General features: G+C 28.9%; 1 protein-coding gene across 4 annotated transcripts in view; it reads right to left on the reverse strand.

Annotated features, from left to right (window-relative positions):
- Nucleotides 1-25,911, reverse strand: part of LOC142329829 (dual specificity mitogen-activated protein kinase kinase 4-like) — a 43,350-nt gene that overhangs the window by 5,825 nt on the left and 11,614 nt on the right. For 2 of the 4 annotated variants that reach the window (XM_075374688.1, XM_075374687.1), the window contains exons 3-8: nucleotides 17,214-17,345; nucleotides 13,794-13,857; nucleotides 12,702-12,815; nucleotides 10,440-10,559; nucleotides 8,962-9,081; nucleotides 4,416-4,595 (exon numbers count right to left, since the gene is read on the reverse strand). In XM_075374688.1, the coding sequence (XP_075230803.1) occupies nucleotides 4,416-4,595; nucleotides 8,962-9,081; nucleotides 10,440-10,559; nucleotides 12,702-12,815; nucleotides 13,794-13,857; nucleotides 17,214-17,345 (730 nt within the window). The remainder of the gene's footprint in view (nucleotides 1-4,415; nucleotides 4,596-8,961; nucleotides 9,082-10,439; nucleotides 10,560-12,701; nucleotides 12,816-13,793; nucleotides 13,858-17,213; nucleotides 17,346-25,911) is intronic. The other 2 variants (XM_075374690.1, XM_075374689.1) reach the window with 1 other exon arrangement.

Raw genomic sequence — 25,911 nt, forward strand, 5'->3', positions numbered from 1 at the left:
TTTTGCATTAAAGTTTGAATATATATCTTAATGACAATGACAATACAAAGCAGAATGAGACATTTTTACATAACAAACAAGCATGAGAAACTAAACTACTAACCTGATATGTTTCTAACAAAATTTCTTATAGTATTTAATTGCAAATTTTTCCTGTTAAAGAGAAATTTTGTTTTTGGGAGAGTTTTAGAAGAAACTGATTTTAATTTTTTTCTACCTATTTACTTATTACAACTAAACATTCTGAAATATCAAAAAGATAAAAAATATAAAAAATGCATGCATATTCTAAATAAAATTGGTGCTTTTATAAAAAAAAAAAAGTAATTTACATAATTGTGAAAATTAGGCCATCGTGTATATAAGTTCACTTGAACATCACCTAAGTGCACTTTATTTAATATGACTATTTAAAAACAATATATTAAATTAACTTTACAATGCAATAAATATCATATTATTTTATTAAATGAAATTATTTTATATTCCAAAATAACTTATAAACAACCTGATAACTTGTCCATGGACTTCCAAATTTACAATATCATAACAGACAGCTTTCAGTGAACATAGAAGAAAACATGCATAGCCACCAATAAAATAACCCCATGTAAACTGACAGATACATTGATAACAACTTGTTATATCAAAAAATTAAGTACAATAAAAAAAAAATTTTACAGCTGAGTATGAACTCAAAAAATGAATAAATCTTTGGACCTCACAAAAACAAATATCATTCCCCTTAAACCATAATCACATAAACTGTCTACTTTTAGAAATATAATGATTCACAGGCTATTCAATTTCCATGTCACCTAAAATCAAATAGAATAATTCAACACTATAAAACAGCAAACACATATGGATGACCATCATTTTATCATACAGGAAAGAAAAACAGAAAAAATATACATCACACAAATGTAACTAAACAAAGATTCAGAGAAAATATCTGAATACAATTGAATACCAAGAAAGACACAGTATTCTGGATTCTAAATCTGAACTGCTTCGACTGCAAATTTTTTTTTAGAATAGTCAAATGTGATATAACTTTAATAATAATGAATACTTAAAAGGCCTCTACACAACCTTAATGATCTATATACATAGAAAAAAAGGACATCTTAGTTAATAAATTGGTACATTATAAAATTCACAAATTAACAAAAACAAACAATGCTTTATGTCTGATTAATGTCTACCTAATTAAAAAAAAATGCCAAGAATATCGTCGACTAAAACCAGTGAAAGAATAGCAGCATCAGTCACTGAAAATGTCCAAAAGAGTTACATTATATGAATTTTTTAAATTCTGGTACTTAATAAATTTTACTTGGTTTGCAATTAAAATAACTGATAGTGGCCCCCCAATTGATAATAAAATACCATAGCCACCAATTTATAAATTGGAATTCACACACCACTCTTTTTTCAGGAAAGAGACTGTTATATTTAATAACAAAGATCTTGAAAAAAGTATCAAATGCATACAATAAGAACAGATACATGTGATATAATAAAGTATATTTAAAGTTTGTGAAAAATGTCCATTGGTCTGTCTGCAACAAAATACAATATAGGATATAAAATTTTAACAAGAGAAATTTTATAAAATATTGCATCATCATGATTCAATAATAAAGGCTGAGAAGGTGATATACATAATGATGAAATTAAGGCATAGCGAACCATAGTGGTTTTTTATAAGCACGAAATGATTAAATGCAGACTTCTTTTCATTTTGTAAGCCATGATATAATTATGCTAAGAAACACTCAGTGTGTGCCACTGATAAATAATACGCATTTAATTCAACTTCTCAATAAATAAAACCATTTCAGATGTATTCATTATTTATAGCTCTACAGAGCCAATGTTTTTAACAGCTTAACTTTACCAAATAATAGTTACAAAATTTTCAATATTTTTTCTTCTTGATGGCAACACTATCTACTCCTCATGGTGGCACACAAGAGTTCAATTTCAGAGTTTAATTTGCAATGACATAACCAACAAACTGCATATTTTAAGTACAAATTGTAAAGGCACCTTAGCAAGAAATCTGTAGGAAATCAAATATCAACTCTTTTTTTAAAACAATATCTGAGTTTTGAAAAAATTCCAAATGTGAAGCATGATACTGCTTTGAACCCATTAACCCTAAGTGTTGCTGACAGTTAATAAATTAAATTTCTATTATAAAATTTTAAAGTACAGCCACTAACAAATAGATGTAGATAACAGAATTGAAAGCTCCACCAAACCATTAAATATTAAGTAAAACCCTGAAACTGTAATAATTTAGCAGGTAAGTAATTCTACTTAGAATAATTCCACTTTACTGACAAACTTGGAAGATATGTTTTTGTTGGTTTATCCTCATTTCTAAAACAAGTCTATTCCTAATCAATCTGAAGAGTGTATTTTATTACAGAGCATATTTAGTTTGTAAACATAGCTGCTCATCCTTACCTTCACCAACTTGAAGTACACAAGATATCTTACCAAATATATTTGTCAGTTTAATAAAAAAATTAATAATTCCCACTTCACTCACAGTTTTTATTCATACAGAATGATAGAAATATTAATGTCGATAATTTTTTTTTAATTACAAAAAAAATTAATGTTGTTTAACATATGTTTGTTGTGGAGTGCAGTCAATAGTTTTGCAATGCATTTGAAAATTATTTAATATATTATATATATATATATAATTATTAAATAATATTATATAATAATACTTAATCATATTTATTTGCAAAGTCAACTGCGAAATACACACATTGTTATATGTGTATGTTACGTATTTTAGTTTATTTAATTACTAATTTTTTAAGTACAGACATACATTTATAAATAACTAATACTTTTATTTTTGCAATTTGATCATGTATAAACTATTAGAGATTGTATTCTAGTTTGTGTAAATTTATTTTTTAATAATAATAGGCAACTCTACCTGTTGTAACATTTTTTATACATTTCATTATAAAAAATAAACTTGAAAAGTAAAATATGGCACCAAATCTAAACTACAATATTCTGAATTTCCTTTAGAAAAAATAATTTAATTAATACACACATTATATTTATAACTTCCAACTAGCAAACTGACCTAGTAGTAGTAAAACGAGTGTCAAATAATGTTTAACAACCTACACAAAAAAAAGCTCAATATCTAAATTCATTTAGAACAATTTAGTGATGTTAAAATGTATAAAGTATTTATAGATAATTTATTGTTTTAGCAATTACTGAGAGCTCATTTTATAGTTCATCATTCTTTGCAGGTACTCTTTTATTCTCATTCAATATTTTACTTTTATGGTAGTCATAATATTTTTATTATGATTACTTATTTTTATCTGTAAATTTAAGCTATATAAAATTATTTTATAATATGTTTTACTGCAGTATTGATTTATTAGGGTAGTAGTAAACTTTTATTGCAATATATGCTTCATTAAAAAAAATTTCAAATACACACCCCCTTAATCTAGATATAAATTTACAGATTTCAAGCAATATAAAAAGAAAGCTATTTAAAAAAGTAAAATAATTATTTAATTTTAAACATATAGATCACTGTAATGTAATCACAAGATGCGTTTTATTTTATTCAACCAAGTCTTAGAAGTCAGTCTATTAAAACAAAACAACATTCACAGGCAGTGAAGATAAAACTATTGCCAGTGACAAAGGATTTTAATTAACATCAAAATTCTACTTTGCTGTAATAAAATATTAAAGATGAATTTAAGAGTAAAATATACAAAATATGATTTTCAAGTTTAAAAGTTTAAATTTAACTGGTATTTAAATTTATTAAAATAAAAATTTCTAATGGTTAAGAATATTAAAAAATACTTTATAAAACATGTATCACTATGAGAACAGATTTTTCATGTTATAAATTACTGTTACCTAAACTAGAGAACTTATGGTATTAGCAAGACATATCTACAGCATACACAGTGTATCTAAACGTGAATGATATAGTGACTTGTTTGCAGGAAATGGCATTTCGTGATTTGAAAAATCAAATCATGATATGAAAAATTTCAATGACTTTTCTCCACAACTTTACAGCAGAATTACTTAAAAAATACAACAGAACAAAGATCTACTTGTATTAAAAAGAAGAGTTAACTTTAACAGTGTACAACATACAGAGATTGAAGAGTCTTTACACCATGCTGATGTGCAGTATAAAAGAGACCACCTTGAATGATACATTTTTAAAAAAAGAGCTAACTAAATTTCTATTAAATAAAAATCTCCTTTGTTTATAATTAATAGTACAAAAATATTTACAGAAGCGTTCTAGCAATTCAATACATTTCACTTATTAACCTCAAATGTTTACGCTTAATCTGTATTTAAAAAAAAAACAAAAAACTACAAACCGCCATATAAGGTCTGCAACCTGCATCTCTTGTGCGTGCTATTGAATCAACCAATTGTCCAGATATACCAAAATCACATAATTTTATATTACCTCTTTTATCTAATAATATATTGCTTGGTTTTACATCACGGTGTATTATTTTGAGCTCTTCTTTCAAATAATTTAATGCTCTAACAGTCTAAAAGAAACATAAAAAAATAAACACAAGATATATTTAAATATCATTAAGCATGATTTTTATTTTTAGTTTAAATTTCAGAATTAATTTAAAATAAATTATAATCATACCAGCAGTATATATATATATATATATAATTAACCAACTGGCTGAAAAAAGGCCAAGTCAGCTTTTAAGTGGTAATAAACTGTTTCACAGTGAAAGTTATAAGCTAGACTACACTTGTAGTCAGCTATTTAGTAATGAAGAAGGTGGCTATGGGAAGGTATTTGCTGAAAATATTTATAAGAAAAGATATGGGGGCTAATAGTGCTGGATGACCAGAATGTTCCTAGACATAACATTTTTAGGAAGTAAATCAGTGGTTTGGTAGGAGCTCAAATTAAATATTTAGAAGTTCTATGAACAAGGAAAAAATTGTTAAAATGATATTCAATCTCCTAATAGAAAGAAAAAGTCTTGGTCTTGGTTGCGTATGAGGAGGAATTCATTGACATGGCTAGCTGCTGTATGACAAATTTCTACATAAACCAACTACCATTTATATCATTTACTGATGATATTATTAGACAGTTGATAAAACTGTTACATAAGGTTAAAAAAAAACTGCTATTACTTTAAAGTAACATAAAAATCATCACTGGCAAGTGAATTTACAAGTGTTGGGCAAGATTCAGTGAAGGTTTAGTTATAATTTGGGCTATTTTAATTTTAAGCTATATAAATGTTAGAAAAATGGAAGAAGGAAGAGAGGCTTGCAATTCTGAAAATATTAGGTTAGACAGTTCCCTACATTTATCAGTCATGTCTACTTATCTAAATGTCTATGTTAATGGTACATTTTGGTTGTTGGGTTTCAATCAATGATGCTAACTTACCTGAGACTGAATAAGGCTAACTATCAAACATTAATCAGTAAAAAAAAAAAAAATGAATACCAAAATTAAATTAAAAATACCAAAACAAAAAATGCAATAAAAAAGCTATTCAATGGGTGCAATTTAACCAAAATGTATGTATCCTTTTACTTGCTGCTAAAAGCAGATTCAATAATGAAATTGAACAAATAAATTAACCATTTTAGTTAAAAATATGGTTACCAATTTTTTTTTGTAAATTATTGAACAAAGAATTAAAAAAAAAATATTTTAACAAATTTGTCAGCATTTCTAAAAAAACAAATAACTTTTTAATAAAGAAAAACTATATACATTTTATAATATAAACTGTATGCTTGCTTGTTCAGAAAATAATTTTTTTTTCAACGTTTGTAAATTATACTACTACTAATAAAATCATAATCTTATTCATTACGTTAAGTACACAATAACTATGAGAAAGAATCTAAAAAAACTAAATATAAAAACTGAGCATGATTTACAGTAAAATAAGAGGAAATATAAGCTTACAAGACAAAAAAAAATTCTAATTAAAAAAATAAATAATACAAAATTTGTTTGGAAATATTTCAGAAAGATGGAATTCATCAGAATTTTTAGTTTATAATTTTTTTATTTTTCAGGTTGTAGCAAAACTTCTTACTTTTTTGCTGTGATCTTTTGGGATCTGGGACTTTTTAGCTACTACTGTAGTTCAGTAAAGCTTGAGTTAACAGAATTTCACAGGACCGAAAATATTTTTCGTTGTGAATAGGATTCCAGAATGCAGGGATAAACTAGTGGACTACACAATTAAAATGAAAAAATATGGTAGTGTATTAATCACAACCTCATTTCATTTTCAGCAGTGGATTGTACAGTAGTTTGTTAGTGAATTCGTAAGCATAAAATTTCTTCTGTCTTATGTTAGCACTTACAGTACAGTATACTGGATTGTAGAACAATTTTCGTACTTTAATTTTAAAAAAATATTAAATTTAAGAACTGAGGTAATTTTGAAGAATAAGTGATTTCAGTACCTTAAACTAATACGTTAATTTAAATTATGTTTACTTATTTAAGTGTATTACTGTTCATTATGTAATTTCAGTCTTTATTATAAGAAAAAAAATTGGTTATTCTTTTTTGCACTGAACTTTTACTTTTACTTTTTACTTTCAGTTACTCTGTTTTCTGTCAAAATCTGGCTTTACAAATTATGTTAAACAACTCTGAATAATTTGCAGTATGTGAAAATTCCTGAAGGTCTAATAGGTTGGATGATGCTTCACTGTATGATCTAGTTTTTATATTGTTCATAACTGTTACGGTCCTCATCATCAGAATTGTTTTTGCCATTACCAGCTTTCTCTTGATGGTGTTCAATAAATTCATCTATATTCTCTGTTAGCCTCAGTTTTTACTATGCTGTCCATGTTTACAAAATTTTCAGCAATTATATTTTCATAAAACGCTCTTCAGTTCTTCCTGCAGGTCATCAAATGTCAGAAGGTCCATTTCTGTAGCCATGTGCAATTGAAAGTTTGCTTTTTGGAAGCAGTGTTGAACAGTCTCTGCTGATATGCATTTAAATGCATCTGACAACCAAATTACAGCGTCAAGCACCGATATATATTTAACCAGTTGAGTAGTTGACTGTGCTGTTTCAGGTTGCTAACAGAGATCTCATTAAAAATCTACAGTAGTGTAATTTGAGACATTTAATTACACCCTAGTCCATAGACTGGGTAACCAAGCTAATCTAACATGGCTTAATGCAACATCCGGATGTCATATGGCGTTATATAAAACAAGAAGAACATGTATATTTTGCTGCTTCATTCTTGTAAATCCTTGCAACCATTCCTCCATAATATGCAATGTCATCCATGATTTTTTATTCTATCTCCATACTACAGGAAGATTGTCTTTATTGTTTTCAAAACACCTTGGCTTATCATTATCAGCCTTTCCAATAACAAGTGGATTTTTCAGTTCTCCTGTCATAAAACCACAAACAAAAACTGTCAACCTTTCCTTGGAATGCTTCCCTCCTGCACAACATTCTCCTTTCAAGCAATGAGTTTTACTCTGTACTGCATGATAAAAAAAAAGTCTGGTTTCATCTTCGTTTACAATATTTCTAGGTTCGTAATTTTCAGTCAAAGTAGCAAGTTACACACATCTCCAGCCTCGCCACAAACTTCTTTAAATACAATTTTATGCCGCTTTTTAAAACTTTCCAGCCGACCAATGAAGTGCTGAAATTGAAGTTAGTACTACCTAATTTCTCTGCAACTTCCTTTCCTTGGTGCTGCACAATTACTCCTGAAATTGGTAACTTTCTTGCCTTCGCACTCACAAACCAATGCCAAACAATTTTGTTATTTCTTCGTTGCCAGTTTTTCACATATCCCTTTTATTTGAACCATTCAGTTTTTAACTCATTTTTATTTTTTTAAATTTCATAGATTTGAGTCAAAAACAAATTAGAATGAACATTTCCAAGACCCTACTGGAGCAATTTAAGCACAACGAGTCATTTTTTACATCGATTCATAACTGTAAATGAAACATGAATCCACCACTTCTGAGATGAAATAACAGTCAAAACAGTGGACTGCAAAGGGTGAACCTGCTCCGAAAAAGTTGAAGACAGTTCAATCAGCCAGGAAGGTGATGGTGACTGTTTTTGGGATAGTAAAGGAATTTTGTTTATTGATTGATTATCTTCAAAAGGTAAAACAATAATGGGACAGTATTATACATCATTACTTTACAAGTTGAAGGCAGAAATTGCAAAAAAAAATGACCACATTTGAAGAAGAAAGTGATTTTCGATCAGGGCAATGCGCCTCCTCACACAGTCGTCATGGGTAAAATTCACGAACTGCACTTTGAATTGGTTGACCGCTCTCCATATTCACCAGATCTGGCCCAAAGTGACTTTTTCTTGTTTCCTAACCTTGAGGTTTCTACATAGTATATTACAGTATTATATATATACATATATACAGTATGTATGTATGTATAGTACTGTATAGTATACATATTCTATTTTTATTGAGGGAAAATTTAGTATTGTACTGTGATATGTAACCATCATTCTACTTGATAAGCAAATATACTCACTTGATAAGCATTAAAAGGGATGCATATTTTTTGCATAAATTAAATTACAATGCTCTATATGATTCTCATAAAAGGTTTCCGTTAACACAAGAGATTTTTCTTTTTCAGCATCAGCCAGGTTTCTGTTATTTTAGGGAAAATTGACATCATATCTTTGGTAAAATTCACGGGACCAGGGAGATTTTCCATTGTAGACAAGAGTCCGTTAAATCCAGGTTCTGTTAACTCAGGTTTTACTGTACAACAATTATACTGTATAAAAAGTACAGAAAAAAAAACAAATGAGTATAAAGATCAAGTAACTCTGTGTTACTTAGTATCAAAGTAAGCCACTGGGTCAAAGTAACAGTACTTACAGCAACAGTTATTTTTCCTAATATACTCTCTGGTATCCTTTGCTGCAGTTTCTCATAAATATATTTATAAAATTTATCTAATGATGTGTCCATCAGTTCCATACAAATCCAACAATCACCCTGAAATGCAAAAGAACAAAATCCACATAAACAATATTTACAAATAAAATCAGTAAATATTAAAATCAGTATGCACTTGTATATACATGTGTTAAATTACCAGTGTTCCTCTGCGTCTATTTCTTACCTACTATCGGTGAAGGAAACAAAATTCTACAAAAGTTATTTCAAATCTTATTTCCTTCAATTTTTAACACTATTTATTAATAGAAAATCCCAATGAAGAAATGTATTTTATTAATCATAAAAATGCTTTTCATTGTCTTTTCATCTAAAATGGAACCTTCAAGAGGAAGATAAAACCAAAATTACCAGTTTAAAATTTAAAAGAAAAATTCCAAGACATACCTTTCAATATTTTTATTATTTATTTAATCTTTTTTTTTGTTAAGTACATCTTGAATGAGTAAACGCCAAAGGTCTACTTTCTATCAAAGTGACCTCTAGTAAATATTTCAAGTAATGATATAGAGCATACATAAATAAGATTTCAGTCGTGTAAATTTCTGTCCAATTTAAATATTCTGTAAGTTTTGTTATTCATTCCTAATCAATCTCATACACATGGCATGGTAAGAAAATTTAACACCGCAAAGTTAAAGTCTAAGTAATATTTATAAAGTGTCTGCTAAAAAAAGCAGCCATCTAAAAAATCAGCAACTCAAAATGTTACTACAAATACTACACAAGAAAAACTATGCTGTAAAATACAACATGCTTTTAGTCTAGGCTTTAATGCCTACTCAATAATGGAGTTATCTGAACAACTCTTTGTGTCAATGTTTTTTTAAAAAATCCAATAAATATGTGGTAAAAGATTAACCTAGTAGTTCTTGTGTTTTATGAATATTAATATAAATTACTGAAATTCTGATTTATATATAGATGCACGTGATTTATATATAGCAGCATAAATCTCATACATTTAAAATAGTTTTCACATACTTAACACCCAACACTCCATTTTTAATACATTAAAAAATTGTAAGTAATCTTGACTTGTATACCAGTAAGTTCATATTTTCTCAAATAAATGATGTGTAACAATCTTTTACATTGGTAGCATTGCAGACTCAAAATAAATTAAAAAACCATGAGACTGATGGTACCGACTTAGTTATTTGCTTAGCATAATAAATGCATATCCAGGCCTACAGTAAATTTTTATTTTATTTATTTTTTTCAAATACATTAAAAATAAGATTTAAATCAGGGTTAAATAGCTTACACTACCAAACTAATTGATTTGGTACACAAACTTGATTTAGATCTTTTGAGAGTTGATCTTTTCACAGGGAAACAGACTATAAATAAAATTCTATAAAAACCATGACCATATTAAAGAAAAAAATAATTACCTCTTTGAAAAGTGCTCCATAAAACTGAACAATGCAAGGGCATTCATTAGATTTCATTACAACTTCCAAATCCATTAATAATTGTTTCTGTTCTCTTTCATCAACTGTCGATCGTATCCTCTGAAAAAAAATGTATCATTTACAAATTTCTGCAACAGGCGATACCATAATGAAACTATTATAATACTTAGTAATGTTGATAATTTTTATTTTAAATCCCCTTAATAATACTAATCAAAACAAAGAGCAAAAATACTATAAAGCATTAACAAAAAATTTAGACTTACCCTCATTCTTACAAATAAAAAAATTAAATAATAATAATAAATAAGAGTACTTACAAACATCATTTTTGTCAAATATTTTCTAAATAATCTCTTAAATATCAAATCTAATTTTAAATATTTAAAAATATTATTTACAAGATAAACATACATGGAACTACTTACAGATTTGTTTTTCAAGAATAAACTGTCTAGATAAGTTTATCAATTAACTGATTGTCGGCACAGAAATTAAATGCATCCAAGTTTATTCTGAAAAAAACAAACTATCCACCGATATCAAAAGGTCATATCAAAATTTTATTTTGTGTATGGTGACACTGAATTTTTGTTTTTAGCTAATTTTTTAAGGTATGTTTGCTGTGAAAATAGAAATACACCATTCTTTTGGTTTTTTATCACATATCTTAAATCTGATTACTTACCATTAAAGAACCACTGTACCAAATTTGCTCAATTTTTATACAAGGTAGCCCATTAACTTATCACTTGTTGAATTTGAGATCTTTAACTATTTATGAGCTGTCACAGTTTGTAAAACCATTCTATCGTTGGAACTGAATAATAAATGAACCTGTGTGAAGGTTGCATATCTTCATTTAAATTGATGAATATATCGTATTTTACAAAAGTTATCGCTAATCTGAATTCATATTAAACATTGAAACATTTTTACTGCCTATTTTTTACATAAATACATGTAGCATACAGTTTAAATAATATGAATACATCTGACAACACTTCATTTTAGTATTTAATTAAAACACCATGTAATAAATTCAACCTTGTTGAAAAATAATTACATTTACTTAAGTTATTAGTAAAATTAAGTAAAACTAAAAAATTACAAACTATAATACAGTGATAGTATAACTTAATTTTATTACGATTAAATGTTATCTATTCATCCTAATAATCATTTATTCATTCTAGAAAGTAAGTATATAGCTGTATTATTGATTATCCAGTTATATTGTTTACTTAAATGATCTCTGTTTCGATTTCTGTATGTATATTATGTTAAGCATTTCAAATCAATTTAACTACTGTGGAAAATATATGGTTACCATTTAGTAATTTTTCTGTAGTCTACTCAAAATTAAACACTTTTTTAGTTTTCATTTCCTTATTGCATGTTAAGATTTCTTTGCTTTTTGTAAAATGCTAGTAACATTTGGAACATTCTCTCCTTATAACACTATAATTCTTATTGGTGAGCCTCAAGTTTTTTAATAACTTGCCATATTAATTTTTTTGACACTGCAGTGTCTGGTATTCTTTTTTTTTAAATTAATAAAAATAAAATGTAGAGACAAATCAGTAAAAAAAATTCTGTTTAGGAATGGCAAACAGAAATTTTCTTGAATGACAAAAAATACATTCAGGAACATTTAATAGTTTATAAATACAATAAACAAAAATATAACTACGTTGAATACATGGAGGTACTGAAAACATTTCAACATTTAAAAATCAATAGTAACAAATTAAAATTCCTCAACCTTGAGAAAAATACTTAATAGAAACAACCATATAAATACAAATAATAAGTAAAATTTGAACATTTCATTGAATTCAGGAAGAAATATCTTTAATTTAAATTATTCATATTTACAATTAAAAATACACATTTTCAGAAAATGAACTATTCTGATGCTATTGCAATCTGTTCATAGTTGTGAAACTGTTCTTCATTAAATATATATTAATTGAAAATTTAAATTTAAATTCTAATGGTGATTGAATTGGTAAATACTTGGATACTGAATTGGTCTATACTTTTAATATTTCATGTTATATTTTTAATTAAATTTTATAAATAACACTCTGATGAAGCAGAAACTCTAGTGAAAGTACCAAATGTGGTTAAAAAAAAAATTTAGTGCAAAATTAGTTTTAATATTCTGCTATGATGCAATTTTCTAAATTCTTTATATACATGCAAACAGAGGAAATCAAATTTTTACTACATTGTTACCTTAACAGCCATAACAGTATTGCTTCGTCTATGCACCATTTTATTAACAGTGCCAAATGCCCCTCTACCAATTTCACCCTGGTCTTGTAAATCGTCAGAAGTAAAATCATACACCTACCAAAAAAAAAAGAAAAATAACACTCACATGAGATATGAAGATTACATAAAATTTTTCCTTAAATATGCACTACATGACTTGATGGAGGTATGGTTGCAAAGTTTTTAGATAGATGCCGCCACTTCACAATAGAAGGGGATAGATTTACCCATGAGTGTCTATGAAACATCTGGATAAGATCACCGCCATATCTTTGTTCAGTAGAGAGTGTCATCCTGGTGATTGAGGATGAGCTTTCAGTTCTCAGTGGCTGATTACTGATTTCACAAATGGATAAAAAACTGAATGAGTTTGTGTTAAATTTGGTTTGAAAACTGAGAAATCAGCTTCAGAGTCTTATGAACTCTTAAAAACAGCTTTTGGGAATAAATGCCTGAGCCAATCAAATGTTTTTATCTATTTCAAGGCGACTGATATATCACAATAGTCTGCAAGTACTGCCATTTTGAAATTACAAGCTCAGTTTTAAAACTTCCCAACCAAACCTTGTACATTAATTAACTTATATGTTGTAAACAGCAATTACTGGTAGTTGTAATGAGTTAAGTACAACAGTTGTTAAAGTACTGTAGTAAATAGAGTGGAGCCTAATATACCACATTAGTGATTCCTAAGCTCTGTATACCAAATATTAATAATAAGGTCATCAAACTAGCTTTTAGGATGACATGACTGCACACTAAAACCATTAATTTGAAAATGGAATGCGAATGAGATAAACTTAAGCTAAGATATAAACCAATATAGCAGTTATGCAGTAAAAATATATCAAATTAAAAATAATTTATTCTCTCAAAATTAAAAATTAATGCCAAAAACTATATATCTAAAAAATGACATCCATGTACAAAAAAAAGCAAAACACATAAACTTTTAAAACAGATTACATTGTACACTAGCCAGCCCCTTTTTCTCTAATGTACGATACATTTTCTGATAACATATTTTAGATTAAGACCTCAATATTTACTTACATCCTCAGGTGAAACTTGTAATTTTCCAGTGCTTTGAATTTTCTGGCAAAATTTTAATCTTTCCCTGAAAAAAAAGAAAAGGAACATGTTAATTAGAAGCAACAATTTTCATTAAGAAGAAAATGGCCAATTCACTCGGATGGCTTTTATGAAATACATAGTCTCACTGAATTTACTGATGTGCAGTCATCATGCCTGTTGTCACTGGTAGTGTCTGATTTCCTCAAATTCTCAAGTCAAAGGTTTTGATTTCATTTGTTTATTATGATGGTGTAACGTTACTATCATCATTGTTTTAATAAATATTATTTTGATTTTCTCAGTTTCAAATTAACAATTACAGAAAAAATAATCTAATTATCAAGCTTACTTAAAAGATTAAAGAAATTAAACAAATGAAGTTAAATAGCTACCAAGTTGAACTTTCATGTCATAATTCAATAAATAAAAACTGTTATAAGAAAATTAAAAAATATATATACCATTTTTATCACAAAAAGTCAACAAAATATGTATGAATTTTTATTATTATTTTTTAAATATGACAATAGTATCATGTTAAAATTTTCAAATGCTAATATTGACATCTGGAGGAAAAACAACATAAATAATAATTAAGTGACTTGAATACAAATTACAGACTATGGAGAAAAGATGAAAACATCTAAACGCTTCAATCTAGAATGAGAGGGCAACAACAAAAAGTTATGAATAGAATATAACAATAATGCTAAGTTTTCTAGTAATTTCATACAACTCCAGAAGAAATAAATAAAACATATAAAAGAAAAAATTTCAATGGATGGACAAAAAGGTGAAAGCTAACCTATCAACTGATAATGAAAAAGGAGATAAAATTTCAGAAACACTCATATTTTAAGGTAAATTTTTCAAACTCTTATGATATAAGAAGAAAAATTATAAAAATATTTTAAGTGTAGTCAATTTCTTTTATTTTTCCCACCAATAGCAAAGTTAAAAAGTATTTATGCTTTTACTTAATTTTTAAAAGGTAAGTAAATATTTTTCCAAACAAATAGGCCTCCTTTAAAATAATATACAGCATGGCTAATCTGCTTAGCACAAACAAAATAGCTGACACCAAATCAACACTTAAACCGAAGAAGGTCACTTTGTGACCACAGTTCTACTATTTCTTACTGAAAGATTTCTTTCTGGTAAAAATGAAAGTAACTCATACTGTACATAAAAAAAATTGATGAAAAATACTACAGTAATATAGTGTATGATTAATGATGAATATAGATGTCTAAAAAGAGAAAAGAGTGACAAACAGGTGCTGCCATATCACGTGTCATGTCATGCGTGAATGAAAACATGATATTACGCCAATTTAAATGTGTTTATTATAAATAATTGTAGATTTTTTGAATTATTGGAATTTCATTACATCATTAAAAGCATTTACTCCACAAATAATAAAAAAAACATTAACTTTGAGGAAAACTGTTATAATACTTTCAGGTGTACTTTTTCTATTCTATGTTTTGTGGTAAGTAAGTTCTTGTTTGTGACAACTTAATTTTAGAAATTTGCTCAACTTCTTGAAAACAATGTTAAATGAATAAAGCACTTCAAAGGTGTAATGTTATTATAAGAAAGCTTTAAGATTGTAATTATTTAATCAATTACCCTCAGAATTAAAAAACTAATTAAATATGTTTTTCATTAATCTCTCTCTTCTGAGACAGGCTAAAGTGATGTATTTTATCATATTTGATTTTCTCAGATCTGTTTCCGCTTCTCAGTTTATCTATACAAAATGGGAAACTATATGATTACTAAACAATTCATAATTATCACAGTTATTGTTTGTTTATTTAACTAAATATGCACCCAAATTAACATTAATTTTATAAGATATAAATCAAGGCATTTACCATCTATTTTAAAATAAAATAAATTATTTTTTTTTTATAAAGCAAGATTTTTTTAAGAGACAAAATTTCTGGTGAAAACAACATAAATATCATTATCAAAGAGAATATTAATTGACAGTTAAAGTTATATTAAGAAAAAAAATGCAAGAGCAAGGCTTCAAAGTAAAATTATGAAAAATTCTGATGACAACCTTATGTTATTCAGATCTATGAAATATTATGCAAAGTATAGTACCGATCAACATGTCACAGTTGTAAAGAAGTTGAAATCTAAAAGAAAGTGTGAACCACAAAAAACATGGAGAAGGATTTTCCACTAAAAAAAATAACTTTGACAAAAAAATTTCTATTAGTTAATTTAAATAACAGTATTTTTTTTCATGTATCAATTTTTTAAATTTACTTTTGTGTTCCAATTTAGTTTAATAACATGTAAGCATCAAAATGAAATTTACATTACATTTTGTTGCTTTTAATTTGTGTTATCTAAAAAAACGGAACCAATTACTAATTGAAAAATAAATAAATGTTTATATAATTTATTTATAATTAATGTGACGAGTTTATATTTCTGCTGTATACTACTATACTTTATATTATGCAAAGTTTATATAGAGTGACTGTCCTGCCTGTTAGTTAATCCCAACACATTCAGTCATTTTTAGAATTATAATGAAATGTAATGTAATAATAAAGGTGTAGTGTAATAATATTCTTTCCTAAGGCTACCTCTAAACTATGACAATTCCAACCATATTTCCAATATAATATTTAGCATATTTCTAATTTTCAATACACATGCTGTATGGAGGTTACACCATGTACATAAATGAAATAACCCTTAACTCCTCTTAATCATTTACCACAGTTTCCCCAAAATCTATAATCCTATGAAAGAATAAAAATATCAATTTCTAATGTGAAATTTTCATCTAAGTCAAAGGCACCTGCTAAGAAATAATATTAATTTTCAAAATTCTAAGCTTCAGCAGTAATCTTGGGTAAGAACTTACATATACTTCTATAAAATTGATCGTAGTGCAAACTTGCCAAACATTTATATAGATCTAAACTAAAGTTACAAAATTTTGGTCGTTAGAAACACCTGGCTCTCTTCAGCTATTAATTTAATTTTTGGTAGAAAGAAAAACTTATAATACATATAGTAAAAAGTGAAACACACATAAGCTAAAATCTGAAGTGACATTAACACTTTAAATATATATTTAGATAATGTTAATCAATCATACATATTTTAAAGCAGTCCATTCCTACTATAATCTTAAATGATTTGTGTATGCATTTCAAATGAAGTCACTAAATTGAAAAATCCCAATTTTTCCCAATCGGTCAAATAATGCAATCCATTCTTGTCTTTTGATTACCCCAATATAATGAGATCATTGACTCATTGTTTTTAATTTGAGCACCATATTCAGTAAACAAAAACTAAACTTTCCTTATTGTTACTTAGGACCAAACCACTGAATTAAATGAATTTACAGATATGAAAACTTACTGGGTATTTTCTAAAGGCACTCCTGGCTTCATTCTTAGCCTGGATCTTGGTCGAGTTGGTAGACTTGGTGGGAATGAAAGCCCATCTGTAAATTTAGCTTGATCATTTTGTAAGGGTAATCCCTGCCGTGACCTTGAAATACATAAAACACAAATTAAATATGTAAATACAGTACAAACATTACGTTTTGTTTTTTCCCTACAAATATAAATAGAATATACGAGGCTTGGCTGATAAATTTTGCACATATATGCGTAGCATGGGAATGAAAAGAGACATTGGAATGAAATAAAAAATGAATAAAAGTACAATACTTTAGCTACAAAATGCAGTATTTATTTTTCAATATAATCCCCTTTTACACTTTCCCAATATGTGAAAATTTTTTTGCATTTTGTCACTGAAAAATTCTGGCGGTCTTTCCCAGATCCAAGTGGCCACAGCTTCCTTCATCTCATAGTTGGTGGTGTAATGATTACCTTTGAGATCCCTTTTGAGATGAGGGAAGAAATATAAGTTGCATGGAGCCAAATCTGATGAGTGTAGCAGATGCGGAATATGCGGAATGTTTTTTTGCTCAAACTTCATCATGTGGAGAGCCATCAGAGTTTGCGCGGTACCCATTGTGCACAGATTTTTTGCTAACCCAATTGCTCGATAATATGGCCTACTTGTTCATTAGATATGCTAACTGAATAGCGATGCATTGCTGGGTGATTTGCCGGTCACTTTGAAGCAAATCATCCACCTCCTTTCGATATTTCTTGCCAGTCACAGAAACTGGTCGTCCACTGTGAGGCGCATCCTCAACTATTGCTTTACCAGCTTCACATTTGTGAAATTTCAATGCCCACCTATTCACAGTACTCCTGTCAACAGTTTTACTACTGTAAACCGCTTTAAACAATGAAAAAATGTTTAATAAAGAAAGAAGAGTTATATGCACAATCTGTACAAAATCAGATTAATTAAAAGGAACAGTATAAGGATGTAGGTAGTCAATGCCCTGCTTTTTAACTTTTATAAGAGAAACAATATATGAATAAAAATAAAACTGGATAACTAATGTATGGATATATCAACTTCTTACACATCCTCAACGAGTCACGGTTTGGTACCGATTTTGAGCCGCGGGATTGATTGATTGATCCTTACTTTGAAAATGAAAATAGAGATGCTGTTACCGTTACTGGAGTTTGATATTGTGAGATGATTCCAAACTTTTTATGTTTTAAAATTAATGATATGCATGTGGAAGACATGTGGTTTCAACAAGATGGTTCAAGATGCCACAACTACCAATGAAACCATGCAGTTATTGCAAAAAAAAATTTAATGGTAGTTATCTCGCAGTGAAGTGATGTGAATCGGCCACCAAGAAAATATGACTTGACAACATCGGACATTTTTCTTTGGGATTATCTTAAGGATAAAGTGTACATCAATAAATCACAAAAAATTTAGGACCTGAAAGAAGAAATTCAACACAACATTACCGACATTTCCCAGTAATTACATCAACATGTTTTGGAAAATTTCCAGAACATGTTGGCATTTTCATGTCAAAAGAGTTAACATATGCAGCCAAGAACGGGGCTCTCATTTGTCAGATGTTTTGCATCATACATAACCTCCATGTCACTACATTCTAATAAAGCAAAAATATTATCAATTATCAAATAAGTGTTTTATTAAAAAATTAAAATGTCAACTCATTTTATGATTGATGGGTGTTATCAAAAACTGATTTTGGAAAAGAATAAAACATTTTTGAATTTTATAAATTCAAAAATGTTTTAATAAGTAATTTTAATACCAAAATTCATTAATTTATTATAATTTAAATGCCACTTGATAAAAAGCAATTAAAACAATTTTTTCAGGCAAGGAAACTTTCAGATAGATCATTACCAAACAAAATGCTGTTCAAATGATAGACTATTACGCAAAACAGATTTTCAGAAGTAAATGTAAATGGAATAACTATGAAATATTTAAGCACCACATAAACCCCAACATAAACAGAATTAGGAATTGTAAACGGAATTCTACAAACAGAATAAATTAAATAAAGGCAGTCATAAGAGTTCAACAACCAGAAAAAGAAAATGAACAAATATAAAATTCAAATCAGTATCATAATAACGTAGAGTAGGAACAAAGACTACATGAAACCAGTTTGGGGCAATAAGGTAACTAATCTCAGTTTTCATGAACATTGTGAGGCCCAGAGGGTTATTGAACATAATGGGTTATTAAACTAGAAACCCGCCCCCGACTAACATTCCATGTTGTTCTTGGATTGATTCTAAATACCTGATGATAAAAGGGTTTTTAAACATTATGATTCCATGTATTTCACTGAATAAATCCAACTCTAGATAAATCTTAATGAATTTTACGTATTAAAAATATTTTTTTAAAAATTAAGGAATTTTTTTTCTTGTGTAGCAATTTAGGAGGAATTAAAATTCTCAGATTTTCCATCTATTGGATTTATTCAAACCCTAAACAAAACGAACAAACTCACAGGAAAAAATTGAAGAGGCTAGTGTTTATCGGGGACTTAGGAAACTGAAACCTTTTCTTTTTCTGTTTAGCCTCCGGAACCACCATAAGGTATTGCTTCAGAGGGTGAAAGAAAATAATATGGATGAATGTAAATGAAGTGTAATCTTGCACATCTCTTGGATGTCCAAGAGATGACCTTTTGGACATCCACGATCAGTGTCCTGATCGTGGATATCAGAACACTAGTTCGTGCAGGACACTAGTCCTGCATGACCTGTGTCATTAAAACTGACTTGTGTGTAAGGTACGTTTTTGGTTAACACTACACCTGGTTCACAAAATTCTTTCACTAATTTTTTAACAACACTTTTCACTGATGCTTCCTTTTCAAACTTCTTCCTGAACTTGTGCCGACACACAACATGAGATTTCATCTCTAAATAAGTTTCAATCACGAATAAACTTTCTTTACCAGTTAACTGCATTTTAACGAACAACAACAAGCCAATGCTCAACACAAGACTGGCAATGCTCAAATGTGCAGGCAATAAAACATTCCTCCTCAACTCCAGTCATACCAACATCTTCCAAATTATTTTATTCATCTTACACCAACTACTGAGTGATGGGGAGCCTCCTTTAAGTTGAATATGTTGTACTACAGATAAACTATAGTTAATTAGATAGTAAGTAATGAAAATTGGTCAAGCAAAGTAAGGAAGCAAACTGGAACAAGTAAAATATTTTTATGCAGAAAAACAATCTATTATTTGATGAGAATAATATAAAATACAACAGCTCTAGGAATTATTAAGAGATCCAATATAATTATCTCTAGTCTCCCAGTTCCAACCTGTTTAGCCCAAATTCTGTGTAACATTTTCTTTTTATTTACGTTTTTACACTCTATCTTTGTATAATATCCATCCATAGATTTATATTCTGTTTAATTTTTTGTCATTTCTCTACAATAACAATTTAAATCAATGAAAATAGTTGGCAATTCAATGATATTTACTTGTTGCAGTAATAACAGAAAAAAATGAACAAATTATTAGGGTAAAAGAGAAATAAAAGAATTGCAACACATCATATACTCCCAAGTATCAATCCTATGGTTTAAATCCTGGGCTGAAAATGTAAAATAAGTATAATCAATGTTAAGTTTCAAATTTTTCTTCAATATTTCAGCACCACTCAAAATAAGATGCAATTTTTTTCATTTCCTTTCTGCTGTTAACTTTTATTATTTTTTTTACATTAGATATTAATACTGCATTAATAATTAATGTGTTTTACTTATTTTTAATGTAAATTACGATTGTAAGGCAAGACAAAATAACTTAAGGATTAAAAGATGTCTCTCCTTTGGGTGTGACATCTCATCTCACCCAAATTATTTTATTAGGCATATCATTTATTAACAATGACATTGATCATTGATCACAATCAAAGAGAACTGATTAAATCAATTTTTTTGGTAAAAATATTTTTGTGAATACCACAGCTTTATTAATAAAAACAAATCAAATATATATAATCTATTCTTCAAAAAAACAATATATACACAACATTTTAGTTTTTATTAACTGATATTTCTGTAAAATACTCATTTCAGACTATACTGCCTTAAAATATATCTAACTTTAAGTTATGAGCTGGTATTAATATTTTTATAAATATTATTAATATTTAAATAACAATATTATAAATTAAATAATTCAGCTGTTGATAAATTTATTTAAAAAAATTACTTACAGAAAATGATAATCGAGTAAAAAAAAAAAAAATATTTATTTGATAAGAATGTAAAGTAGTGAAATTAAAAAAAAAAGATAAAGCAATCAAACACACAAGTGTATATAAACTTAAAATAAAAGATATAAAAGAAAAAAACTGGAAACAGATAAAAATAAATTTATAAAATATTAAGCTAATTGAAGGATGTCGTAAAAACAACATATACTCAATCAGACACCACCACCACCACCACTTCAAATGAAAACAATGAATTAACTACTGTTACTTCTTCAAATACTAAGAATAAAATTAAATAACTTCATCTATTTTATAATATAATGCCATTAATATGATGTATTATTACTTAACAAAATAAATTAATTCAAAAACTACAAATATATATATATAAAATAGATATTATGATTATTTTCAACATTTTCAAACAGTAATTTCAGAATAATAACCATTTTTAAAATTACAGTACTACTTACAGATTAATATTGAAGAAAAGTACATATAAAATGATTTTTCTCAATTTTTAAATAACTGTTTAAATAATCTCATTTTACAAGACCACAACTTTGGTGGTTGGGTTTCAATTAACCACATATCTCAGGTACGGTCGACCCGAGACTGTACAAGACTATACCTCATTTACATTCATACATATTATTTGCTCATTCAACCTCTTTAAGTAATACCTTATGGTGGTTCTGGAGGCTAAACAGAAAAACAAGCTACGAACAAAAAGTTCTTCGTAGAAAACTATTCAGGGACATTCAGCATAACAAAACAGATGTACTTAATTATTAATATTAAAAATGAACAACATTCCATTTTAATTTGCTATTCATTGGGTAACTAGTTACAACATAGATATTAGAATGCAATTTTTACTGCTAATACTGCAAATTTAAACTACACAGTATGTGGTAATAGGAGAATATAATAAACAGTGCTGTATAATTACATTGCATGACAAGGAGTCACTTAGATGCAATTTGTTCTTAATGTTTCTGACACTGAACACTGAAGGGATGTTCAGAACTTAACATTTTAAGCAATAAATGTGGGATAAACAGAATACTGATTGTAAATAAATAAAAAAACCCAAGATTTTCAATGTTAGCATAGGCAATAATGGAACACACTGGAAGACACTGTTAGAACGTATACATATTTCGGGGTAGTGTTTACAATGTTAATCCTTAATTTTTGAAGCAGCAAATGGTTGAGCAGTATGTAAGATGAATATGATGTTGAGTCCTGTACTATGCATGCGGGGCAGAAACAGAAGTAATTCTTGGTTTTCCCTATACAATTCTGTTCCAGTCTATTGTAAGGTTGACTTAAATGTATAGCTATTTTATTTGGGGACTCAGGTGTATAAATAAATTGGAATTTGTGCAGCTTGTATATTGTGATTACTGAACCTGGGAAGAACAACACCAAGTCAGAAACAGGATCTGCTCAAATGGTAGCAGGTGTTATTAAAGCTGGAATGGGATGGTCAAAGAGAATGCATCAAACCGAGGAATGCTAACTACATAATTAAAATTATCTTTGAAAGTCTGATAAATTTTCTTGAAGAGGCAAAACTTCCAAGAAGTATGGTTGACTTTTATAATTGTTGCAGTTTATTGAAATCAAGTCAGCAGTAATCAGTGTTGATATTTAGAGGTTAAATAACTTTGGCTAGGCAATGGAGTTGAGTAGATGTAAAGACCTTAACACTAAACGATCTCTAAATCTCAGTAAGTTCTTTGACTGTTCCGAAACAACTACAAATTTATATTAAAGAAAAAGTCTCCATTAAAATAAGGACTTTTATAAAAATCCAGCTCTTGAGTAAACCTTTCATGAAATTTTTGGTGGAAAGTTTTTACCGTTCCAAATATTTGACTCTAAACTGCTAAATATGTAACGTACAAGAAAAAACATATTTATCACTTGCCTATAACTTAATCCTACTTATAAGTGTTTATGCCATGAACTCGTTAATGGGGATTTTTTTCTGGATGCATAAAAAGTATTCTCATCAGCGCCGAAACAAGATATTTAAAAAGTAATATATTAATATTAAAACCTAAACCCCAGTAACATAAAAACACATCATAAATGGAAATTCCTATGAAATAATTATGCTAAAAGCAAAATAAAACCACAATGAAAAAGAGCACATTAACCACATTAATAGTTTAAATTAAAAGAATAAAATTACCATCTGATATATACCAAATGGTATAAATCCCTGAAACATACTACAGAAAACTTAAATATTTGAATATAAACGGATGGCCGTAAGAAATCGTAAAACATTCGATAACATCACCTCTATGCCCCCATTTGCCGTCTCATCCCACCTGTTCTGCCAATACCAAATCCTTCCTCCTCTACTTCCTGAATATGTTGCTAAATATAACTCTATATGTGCAGTCAGTTCACCTGATTCTTCACAGCATAACGTAACTTAACTCGTTAATGTAACAGATGCAAGGACGTCAATTGGTTTAACACCTGCAATAATTAGAACTGCCTCATATGAAATGGTCTTATAGTCCCCCATCACAGTAAGTAACAGGAGCTGCTGAGCCCTCAAGAAACATCCAGATTCCATCGATGTACAACCTAACCTAATTCAATCTGTGCAATGTAAGCACCCTGAGCATTCAACTGCCCAAAATTAACCATTCAACGAATTGAAGTACATTTCGAAAGCTATTAAGTAAGACACCTGTTCTTGCGGCCCAAGAATGGAAACCAAAAACATTCCACTGAATAATATTTGTAGCCATAGGAAATAATTTTTCATTACACATAAAAACTCTGCATGCAGAATACTTAGCAATAAATACTGTTTGGTTTTTCTTTTTTGATTTTATAACCTTTAAGAAGTGTTTTGCACATCTGCCATCATATCCTTGTAGAAACCTCGAGATGGTGGGGGGGGGACTTGGAACCCTGGGAAGACAGAGATGCCGCATCAGGCAATGATGTTTTAATAGATTTTTTCATAATGACCTTGGTTGTTTGCTGCATGATTGGTGCAGCAAGAAGCTTATGTGTTGGTGTAACAACTGAAGTGGATTTAGATAACCACCAACAGTTTTTATAGAAGTTACCTTCTTGCCAGTACTCAATGCTGTGATAGCAGCCATGAGGGTACTTGGTCTGATAAAGCTTCTACTATTTTAGTTAGTTTTTTGCATGATGGGCATTCATTCTTTCTGTATATTGTTAAGAGAGAACATGGACAAAACTAACAGCAAGTTGTACAGGGTTCCTTATGTTACGGGATTTTCTGTACTCCCGATGACCTACACGAATGGAGACTTTCTGCTTGATGCAGATCTTTAATGTAGCAGCCTTTCCTTCCTTATAAATAGAGCATTCTCACAACTTTGCCGAGTGTGGACCTTTACAATTAACACAATTTTGTATTTCAGCGCAAGTGCTTCATCATGTCCTGTACATTTGCAACTTGTTCCTTCCTGCAACCATCTTTGTTGTGACAAAACCCTGTCAATGAAAGCAGCATCTTGGGTTTGTTATACACGATCGCACATGAGCAGAAAGGTAACCAACTTTTATTTGATCAGGAATGGTAGGAGAAAAATTTACAAACAAGCGAGAAAGTTGGCACATCAACACAGTTCTCTTTTCTCATAATCCTCTGCAAAGATGAGAATGACTGTAGTGACAACTCTTCTGTAATTTCAGGCAATTCAATGTCAGAAGTCACGACAAAAGATCACTCCCTTGCTGAAATTGAGCGTTCTATACGGCTCCACCATCACTCTGTCCTTCCTTATACACTTAAGGGCTATGAGTTTTCTTAATTGCTCAGGAAGGCACAACTCCTAACTTTTTTTTACAGATTTCAAAGAACCACAAGCTGTGATGATGCACTTATTAATCAGGAAGGGAGAAACCTTAGCAAAGGATTTCCCTTACTCATTATACCTCAGCAACAAGAAATCGATACAAGAGAATTTAACTCCCTTAATAACATTACTTGTTTCTTTATTATTAGCTAGATTTTCGACTGACAAATTCAATCGAAGTGTTTCAAACCCTGTGTTTTCGTTGGTTTTTTCATGTGCCGAGAGATTATTATTTGAGACTGTTATATGGTTCCCACAAGTACCAGCAATTTAATGGAACACTCTAGCAGGATGCGCACGTACTGGAATTAGGACTGCAAACAACTGGGTTTACCCTGGTGTCCAGAGGACATCGTTTGAGACTCACTATGTAGAGCCATCCACCCATCAACATGACAGTTTCCTCCTAGTGTTATGGTTACATTTCATAAGTTGTTGCAACATTACCGAGTGTATGAGTAAGAAAAAATAGTATAATGTGTTGTTGTGTTGCTCTGTAAGTGTATATGTTGTAATCTGTGTATGTGTATGGTGTAAAAGGTTCAGCAGCACACTGTATAGTG

This window comes from Lycorma delicatula, chromosome 9 (assembly GCF_047948215.1).
Source record: "Lycorma delicatula isolate Av1 chromosome 9, ASM4794821v1, whole genome shotgun sequence".
Classification (NCBI taxonomy): Eukaryota; Metazoa; Arthropoda; class Insecta; order Hemiptera; family Fulgoridae; genus Lycorma; species Lycorma delicatula.